The sequence below is a fragment of the Lasioglossum baleicum genome, chromosome 14 (genome assembly GCF_051020765.1).
Source record: "Lasioglossum baleicum chromosome 14, iyLasBale1, whole genome shotgun sequence".
Lineage (NCBI taxonomy): Eukaryota > Metazoa > Arthropoda > Insecta > Hymenoptera > Halictidae > Lasioglossum > Lasioglossum baleicum.
Genome location: NC_134942.1, coordinates 3799377 through 3809333, shown reverse-complemented (window position 1 = coordinate 3809333; position 9957 = coordinate 3799377). Strand labels below are relative to the sequence as shown.

The 9957-nt window shown below is 42.2% G+C and overlaps 1 protein-coding gene across 1 annotated transcript; it reads left to right on the top strand.

Moving 5' to 3' along the window:
• Nucleotides 1-88: 88 nt before the first annotated feature.
• On the top strand, nt 89-9826 carry Nanos (RNA-binding protein nanos). Its single transcript, XM_076438086.1, has 3 exons — nt 89-2928; nt 4912-5134; nt 5432-9826. The coding sequence occupies exons 1-3, from the start codon at nt 2787-2789 to the stop codon at nt 5580-5582; spliced, it is 516 nt and encodes a 171-aa protein (XP_076294201.1). The 5' UTR covers nt 89-2786; the 3' UTR covers nt 5583-9826.
• The last annotated feature ends 131 nt before the right edge of the window (nt 9827-9957 follow it).

Below are 9957 nucleotides of genomic sequence, written 5' to 3'. Positions count from 1 at the left end.
ATTTGTTCGTAGATCGAATTCAATCACGTTTTGAAAACTAGACTCTGATAATTCTTGCCTCTTTAATTCGTGTGCAATTTGTCCGGTGTGAACGGTCACAACGAACTCATATAATGATGAATCAGCTCGTCATCCCCTGTCAGGGGGTTGATGCGACGCGTCAGCTGCTATTTTAGAAATTTGTTTCGACTCTGCCCGATAATTTCGTAATATCGATCGGTGACCGTCACCAGAAAGAAACAACGAAAAACTCGCTAGCTTCTTCCAGCCTTGAATTTAGTATACAATGTATGTATCACCGCGGCCTCCGTGCGGTAACATCAAAGCGTTTCATACGAGCCGAATGGAACGGACGCGTCGATACAGTTATTCCAGCCCGATCATCCTTCCCTCGGCCGGGAACGATTTTTGTTTAATTGAAATTTTAAACGATACTGTCACCGGGTGACAGCGGGAACAGCGCTCGACGAAGGCATTCTCCGGCCTTTCGGAAAAAATGCAAGTCGAACCGAGCTGCAATTAAATCGCTGATTTCCGCGCACGTCCACAGCGAATTTAGTTAGCCGGTGATTCGGTTAGTTAGGCAAATTCGCCGAAGTTTAACGCAATTTTCCATTCGTTTACATCGAGCTTTCCAACGCCCTATGGACAACTGCCGAAATTCACGATCCATTTTTCCAAGACCGACAAAAGCGATTCCAATTAAATTTTGCTGGAGTACTCTGCCAATATTACGAAATAAATTGGATACGCGATTTTGCGTGTAGATACGCGATGTTTAATAAACCGCTCGGTACACGATGAGTTATTTCAATTGCTTGAAACGTAGTTTAGTAGCCTTTCAGGACCACTCGCAGATACATATATTTTATCGAATTTGCTCCTTTAGATTCCGGGGAAATAGGTCAAATATCGTGGAAAATTCTATTATACGAAAGAGCCATTTTCCTGGAGAGCTGCCATCGGAGTGCACTCGAAAACTACACTTCTATTATTCGGAATCGAATGGAATTTGATTGAACGATTCGAAAAGTCATATTATTGAAATTGACGGTAACAATTTCCAGGTTGCGCCACATTTTTTCAGTATTGCGTTCTGTTCAAAATTATTTCAACAGCATTACCAGATTGCAGATCAACGCTACAAGCACACGGCCACTGTTTTAATCTCCTATCGTTGGTCGTGTTGCAATGTTGCAAATAAAAATCCCAACAAAAACATCCTGTAAACAGAGGCCAAGTTCCTATGGCCGTAAAAAGTTGTGGGATCAAACAAAATACGGCCAAGTTCGTTAGCTTAGAAAGCTTAGATTTAGCTTACAATTAGATTCATCATTAGCCTAGATTTCCTGGGGTGAACAATACATATGTTGGAATTGATTTAAGAAACAAATTGACAAAACTAATCTACTGTTATTTAGTAGGCACATTCGGTCGCTTGTACAAATGATACATTGTATCTATGCTGTCCGCGTCATGGGACCCTCAACTCTCACTTGTTTCTTAGATCGTCGTCTGTTTTTTTCTAGAGCGATCCTCACTTCTGTCGAGTTTGTCAAACAGCAATGACGTGCCTCACAACGTGCCTTCAGAGATACAACTATTTCATATTTTAATCGAGAGTGATTTATTGTATACCTATATTCCAATACAATATCTATCAGAAACTATAGATTGAAAAATGAACGTAACACGTAGAAAACCTTGCAATGTAACCGGTCAAAAGAAACCGATTTTTAATATAAAGATTTCTTTAACAACTACAACAGCTGATAAACCAAAAATTCACGTTGGCGACCAGTGCGTCGCGCAAGTGTGCCGATCACAATTTTGTCGGTGAAATGATTGTCGGCGATCTAAACGTATCGGCGAGTATACAACGCTGTCAGCGAGATACAGTTTCAAGGACATCGCATCGGTAAGTTGATTGTCGGCGAGGTAAAGGGATAGACTCGTTTCCAGGATTAAAAGGGTGCGCCATCGCCCTCAAAAGTCCTATTTTTACATTTACGATTTGCATTATTCGGAAACTTGATAGCTATTTTCATTATTATCAGAAAACCCCTTCTTTGCAATCCTGGAAACGAGTCTACCCCCTTAAGACTTGCCCCCCACTCTACTCTTTTCCTTCTACGACGCTATCTCCCCACGCTTCCATCACGGCCGAGTCATGTGACTAGTTTCAGTGTTTTTCGACTGTGTTACAATGTCACGTAACTGATCTGGTACATACTGGCAAAGATATGTTAATTTTTAGTCATTCGAACGCGTATGATGTTCGAACAACTCGCGAGACACGTTGTAAGTTCAGATACATTTGAACTACGAAGAAGTCGCGGGCTTCTAAGCCAATTTAAAAAATAGTCCGTCGTCCTAGGAGAGAGCGACGCGACGGCGATCCTTTAGAACTGTAGATTGTTTAGATTTAGATTACCCAGTTTCCATCCTTGCCGGAATCATGGGTAGAGCTAGCACACGAAGCCGGGCCCAAGCAGGCCGGTACCCCCACCACTGGACCCTTTCTTCGCGTTCGTGACTCACGGTGACATCCACAGCCGCTCGGCACTCGTCGGCAAGTCGGCAGTTGAATTTCTAAACCCGACCAAGTCGGATCTCTCGTTGCTCTTCTTTGTTGACACCTTCGCGCCCGCAACATTCGCCCGATCGGACTCTGCCTTCGTGTTGTCAGTAACATAGCTTTTATTTTGTTTCGTTTCACGATCGTCCGCCGTGCGTCCTTTTTCGCGTGTACATTCAGTGTCTTGCTTTCCTCTTGATCATCCACGATGACCAAAATCATGACCATGCAGACCATGCAGGTTTCGCAAATGTCGTACGTGTTTTATCCGTTCAACAGCAGCTTGGACGAAGAGATAAAACGGCTGTTCCAATTCAGGTTCGATTTACCGGCCCCGCCGAAGCCCAATGGTAAGTAAGAATCACCGATCATGTTCCTCAGCTGGGGAACGTAACCGGAACTCGATCGAACGCGCACTTCCTCGTAACACGCGATCGATGGCACGCGACGATCTATCTTATTCGATCACGAAATCATTCTCGGGAATTCTTCGAATGCACCTCGCCTACGACTTCGAATTGAACGGGTCAGGTTGCGACGCGTAATGTAATCCTTCTGCGTCGCGAACGTTTAACGGCGTTTTCTTTTCATTAGAATCGCCGTGCGCCGGTTCTCGTTCGTTGCGTTTCAGTTAATTTCACAGATTGTTGTTCGTCGGTATCTTTGTTTCAATTTACTTGGTGATTCTCGAACTTTCTCTAGGACAGGATAATTCGCGTTCGTCGCCGAAGAAGCTTTTATTTTATTGCTCGTTGAAAAACCGTCGCCGGTTTGTACACAGACTTCTTGTTCGCTATTGATTCCTTGCCGCTTGCCGTAAACTGTCATCGACGATCATTTGTTTCCATAGAAACGCGATGGAAGCCGACGATGAAATCTGTTTTTATTCGGCCGCGTGGAAAATCTATAATTCAAGTCCGCGATGAAAATACAGGGAAATCTCTACTACCCGCACGTTTCCGTTTTCACGGGTTTTCGTTTTTGTAAATTAATATTTCACCGTGGCACGGACGGGTAAACCGAATTCTACTAGGATTTTTAGGACACCGAAGAAGTATTGCGTCTCTCATGATTTTGTTATTGTAGCTGCGGTCCCTGCGACTGAATCAGGTTGATTTTATGGGATTCTTAAGGGTGGTGGTATAAGGGTTTTATAAAATTGTTCATGGGACCCTAACAGACGTGGATTTATTTTTGAAATGCGTAGGAGTTCTTACACGAGTTGCGAATAACGGAAAGTTCTTTGAAATCGAAGTAAATCTCTGTTTTTGATCGTCATTGATATTTTCCCACTGGAGGAAATTGAAGCACGCGACTAAAATTGTTAGGGTACCACTAAAAGGATAAATCTGACTTTATTTTCGAATTTATTGACACAGGAAAGAAATTCTAATCGTTTTAAGCCCGAAAAGAATTCTACGAATGCGTAAATGTTCATACAGAAAGGGACAACGGATTGAAAAATCGAATATTTTGATTCAGATACAAGTAGATTATTATTTGTCTCGAAAATCAAACGACTACATTTTAGACGATATTGTCCGATGGTAATTCATAGTGCGTCGCCGTTTAGCGATCTGATTGGCAGCCACCTTCGGTAGTTTGTAAACAAACGAATCGATAAGTGGAATTCTGTATTCTAAAATGGTGTGCCGGCGCGGCGACGATTCCCGGAACAGTTTTATCGGCCTACGGTTCGCCGAACCGCGTTCACGAAATTCATTAAATCCTTCTGCGCTCGGGAAATGTATAGAAAAAAAATCATAACGTTTATTACAATTCGAATCGCGGCCACTCAGCAGTAAATATAGTTCGCTGACTCATGGATTCGGGGAAAAGCGGTCCAGCGGCCGTTCGCTTCGACGTAGAATTAATGAAAAAAGGATAATTGTAGTCGCATGTAATTAAGGTTCGTGCACCTGACAGTCAGGATTTTAAACGACCGCGATATTAGTTGCCCGGGTGAAGCGTTAACCCCTCGCCGGTGTCCGTATCTGCGTCATTCGAAAAATAGGACAATTCTGTTTACAAACTGTGAAACCAGATACCGCGGCCGTTATTTTTCTCGGTTTACATTCTGTCGAACCCACGACCCACGAAAACGCGACAAAAGTAAACTATCCTAGTCGATCACCGAATCGATGGATGTATATATTTATATTTCAGTCTCCCTCTCTTCCGAATAGCGTCGGACAACTATGTCGTTGTAACGTTCACGCTTGCGTCATCCTTGAGAGAGATCTAATCGCAACGAATATATCAGATTTGATAGTCCTTTTCACCCGGTTTCGGATGATGTACTATCGCCATAACACTTTGCTCGATGCTTTCAGTGGAGGACGTAATGGAGGAGTTCCGCCATAATGGACGCGATTTTGAATACTGTCCAGACCCGGACGATAGCGCTACGTTAGAGACGACACCGCGGCGCAAAAAGAACAAGAAACCCTTGCCCACAGAATGTGTTTTCTGCAGAAACAATGGCGAGGAGGAGATCTATTACAAGAAGCACTTGCTCAAGGACGCTGAAGGCAAAGTGCGGTGCCCGGTCTTGAGGTAGATTCATTTACATTTCATCATTCGGTTCTCTCTTGCACTGCGTTCATCAACGTATCGTCTCATTTTATACAAGCAATCGAAAATATTTAGTTTTCTTCAAGGTTATTGCTCAGAGGTAATTTGTGTAGAGATTTCAAGGTGATCGGCAGTTTTTCTTTTTGAAAAAGTAAAATCGTCCACCGTGGACATACACCGAAATAATTTGAAGCCTTGCTAACTCTGACTAACTCGATCGCAAGCTGGTCTAACCGCTAATTAACACAGTTTTCTTTTCGCATTGTTTGTTATCGTTAGGGCGTACACGTGTCCGATTTGCGGCGTGAGCGGCGACGAGGCTCACACCATCAAGTACTGTCCGAAGAGCCCTAAGAGTTCCTCTACAATAGCGACAGCGAACGCGTTCAAGGTCATGCGAAACTCGACGGGCAAGCGACGTGTCAAGTAAAAAGGACACCCGGGGCACGCATCTCTCAAAAGTCCCCGTGTCATCTCTTGCGTGCCACCGAAACTAGAAGAGACACACCATGGTATCGTTAAGGTTCCTTTGGAGTTGAACAATTTCGACAACGTCGAATGATCACGGTAACAGCTGCTGGCCAGGTAATCGTTACCGTCTCTCATCCTCCGAAGTGAAACAGAAACCGATATACACTGACGGTTCACCAGGCATATTCGTAGTGTTCGATAAAAGAGAAAACATGGTTTTACCGTGCGCTGATCGATCGATCGGCCCAGAGATCTACTTTACCGAAGAGAGGCTTCTCTTACGTTTTCCCGCATCGTTGAAAACGATACCGTTTACCTAACAATCATCCAGGTGCAACGATAAAAGCAATCCACTAGGTTATCAGTATAACGCGACCATCGAAGACTTTGCTCCGTGCGCCATTTATTTTTTCGATGTGGCAGTTCAGGGTTGTCAATTTTCTGATAAATTAAATCTCTAGTATACATAGTCGATTATTTCGTTTGGCTACCGAAAAACAAATTCGAAAACTTTCCAACGTAGACTCGTTGCACCTTACATCTAAAATATAAAAATAGGATTTTTCGAAGCAGTCAAAGAGACCGCGATCGATATCTCGCCAGGTGAACCATCGGGAGACCGAAAAGCTACTACCAATGATCTTATAATGTAAGAACTATTTATACACACTATGGTGCCATACATTGCCAGAGAGATAGGTGTGTTTCGTATTATAATGCACGAACGAGTGAAGCGCGTATTTCTGTGATTGTCGGGAAGAACGTCGCATGGTAGTTTCACTTTCGAGATATTGTCGTTTAAAGTTTTGATCGCTAATGCGTTGACCGAGGACATCGGTTAAATTGCATTATTTTTTAGAGCGTTCCGAATTTATTTTCGTGACTGTTTCGCGGCTAAATACGTAAAGGATTTTTTGAAATTGCGACATGCGACGTTTTTCCGTGCAACCACAGATTTCGCCGTGACAAGAAAGAGAGAGAGAGAGAGACTCGTTTCGTAGACTAACAATCTGCAGCTCTAGCATTTGATACGACATCGTATCACACAGCCCATCTTCACTTTTCGTTCTCTTATTTTCTTTTTTTAAATTGTGTGTACGTATATTTACGCGCATTGACCCTGACAGAGTTTGAATGCATCAGCATAGAATTCGGAGACATCTTTACTAGTACGGTATTCATTTCGAAGGGATTTTAGATGTTAATGAGAGAGAACAAGGAAGTTCAACAAAGACTTTGTAACGAGTTCTGTGATAATGCGAATAAGAATATCTTTTATAGAACATGAAGGGCGAGATCGTGACAATACGACACCGATCTGACGTCGTATTGCTTGACCCCGGTCAACACACTTTGCTAAACTTATCGAAACTAAGTTTCAATATTCCTGTTTAAGACGAATCTGACTAGAATTAGGAAACGTGATTTTTCTATCCGCGACGAAACGTGGTCCTGTTTTATTTGCAACGCCAGACTACGTTCGCTGCGTTCAGCGAATTTTCAACGGCAGCTTCTTTTTTCTATTAAGATTTACACGATCTGGGAACTCCTTTCCGGAGTGGAGTTGTTAACGCTTTACCTATCGATCAATATAGATAAAATAGCTCGAGTAACATAGTCTGAAAATTTGGCAAAACAGATTATTTAATAACACATCATTTTTCTAACATTCTCATACCTTTTAGTCTATTTTCAATACAATCAATGTTCAATACAATTGTGGCACTCAGTTTTAAAGTAAGCAAGGTAGATAAAGCGTTAACTGTCTGAACGTGCGGCGATGCTGATGAACGACATATATCCAATTTTTACTCGCTTCTGACTTTTAACAGCATTTCAAAGCATGTACCATGTTTCTGATCGATCAGAATAAGCCAGCGGTTTCCATTGAACTCGAATCTCGAGCAGAACAGCGCAACGCTGATAAGAGGACTGACGGTCCCACGATCAGCGTCTGCTAGATCTCGTTCGCAGAATGTGCACGTGCGCAAAACTCTCCGTTCCTGCGTGTTCGACCGTCATTCGTTCAAGGTAATCCACGCCAAACATAGTTCAAATCGTTTTCTGTTTACCGTTCTTTGTCTCGGACGGCTGGTGGCCGAATCGTCGCTCTGTCCAGGCGACGGTGTTTTTTTGCGGAATGTTCCCGGGTGCTAAAAAGGACACGTTCCGCCATAACGATCTCTCGAAATGGCACTGATCGAAACACGTAAACACTTGGTACACAAGCGATCGCCGCACGGTTTCCGGAAAAAACACTTCGTCTCGCTCTTATTCGCTCTTATTCGGGTCGATTCGATATTCTAGAATTTCGATACTCTATTTATATTTATCGTATTTTGTATATTTTATAGAGAGTAAGGTTTAGATATATATGTATAAGGGGCCTTATGCTGTTGTCTTGGTTGGTTCGGATATGCAAATCTGGATCAATCGGACGAGCAAACCCGGCGAGAAGAGTCGATTCGATTTTCGGCAACGTCGACGGGAGGGAAACAGTACAATTGGTAACCCAGCAGTTGCACAGTTGTGTACAAACAGAGGCACGGCTTGTCTGGCCACAGCCTTTGTGTACAAATAACGCGAGCGAGCCAGCTCGTCGATCTCCAGAAATAATTGTATTTTAACCATCCTACCGAACGAACATGTACTGATTTTTCACGATTCTTTGTTGCACACGTCGCGACCGAACCTCGAATCGTGCCTTTTTAATTCGAACTTATCGAGATTTATGAATTTAGGTTACAAGCACGCGGAGTTTATATATACATATATATATTATTTCACCGTATTGCCAATTTTTATGGTGAACGTTCCTATAGTAATTAGGTGTTAGGATATGATTAGCGAGTAAGGATCGGGACGCGATTATTCGAATCGATGATTGACTGTCGAAAGCATTGCTGACTGATAGAGTAGTAGTCTCTATTTGTTAACGAAACTTAAATATTCGTGGAGCAATTATGTTATGTTGATTCGATCCCACGCGATCCCGCGACTACATGTATACTGTTTTTATTGGTATGTTTGAAAGTTATTCATTGAGTTTATTAATGTTGATTCATGAATGATGGTTAATGAAGTATTCTATATTTATCGTACTGATAAATAATCTACTATCGCGATCGCAATCCTGTCGGGATTGCCATTTTTGGGAATGAGCTATCCGGTAGTAGATCATTTATTGAAACAGTTTTGCTTCCATAACGCGTAGCTGTAGTGTTGATAATTAGCTAGTATGAAACCAATGTTTAGGCTAAGGCTAGTTACCAGGCGGTTAAGGATACGGTAGCGTAATTGCGCGCAGTTCAAGTACTCTAATCCCTTTACGACATTATAGCAGTAGAAAAACGTGACTCTTCTTCTAAGAATAAATTAAACTCATACGAGATGAACACTTCATTACTCTTGTTTAATGGATTTATCAGATTCGTCTCCGTGTTTCTGGCATTCCCCCGGTGGAAACTGTCGTCACGTAATTTTCAAGTTACGTCGACGATCAGTTCCCGAGGAAAATTCATCCGAATAGAATGCTCTAGACTGCAGAGAAATGATTCACAACAAAACGCGAGATAACGTTACCGTAATCCGACGCCCAGCGTGGTTTACGATTAAGAGAGGCGGGTGATAACGTAATAATAGCAGTCTAAGACCGGCTGCGCGCCAGCATTACGATGATACAGCTGATCTCCTCTACGCTCATTACCAGACTGCGGATTTTTATGCAAAACACGAATTGTTTTTCCTTTGATTTTGATTTCAATAGACTAGCACATTGGCATTCTTAAACTCCTTCATCCGTCCACATTACTATTGCATCGTTTCTCAGGTTTTTTTTTTTTAGAAAAGAAATAGATAAAATTGCAGACAATTTTTATTCTGCATCGAAATCCTCAGTCTGGTGATTATGGTTTGCAACATTCTCATATTGTTGATATATCCTAACACTTTCGTATCCCGAGCTTGTTTCCCACACAGAATTGTACAAATGTTAATTTTCCCACGCAATATGTATTTTCATCCAAATCTCTCCAACTAAATGGCGTGCGTAAACACATACACAGCGTCGAATTGTTTCGATGACGAGATTTCCTAGATTGCGACGCGCTGTGCATTGACAATGATGAAAATGAATGTGTCTTGTTTAATTTTCTAGTTTTCCCAGCGAGAGGATTTTGATTTGGAGAGTTAGCGTCAATCTCTCTGCGTCGCATCGTCTGCGAATCTGTGTTCTGTTAGGCGTACGATTCAATTCGTAGTTCCTCGTGAATTTATTTGGTTATTTACAATCAAAACACATTCCACTCTCATTTTACAAGTACTTAATGCAATAT

Bases quoted from the DNA above. Each gene is read 5' to 3' on its own strand.
- Nanos (XM_076438086.1), top strand. From the start codon at position 2,787: ATGACCAAAATCATGACCATGCAGACCATGCAGGTTTCGCAAATGTCG. The intron at 2,929-4,911 runs GTAAGTAAGAAT...CGATGCTTTCAG, and splicing joins GGCCCCGCCGAAGCCCAATG to TGGAGGACGTAATGGAGGAG. The intron at 5,135-5,431 runs GTAGATTCATTT...TGTTATCGTTAG, and splicing joins GTGCGGTGCCCGGTCTTGAG to GGCGTACACGTGTCCGATTT.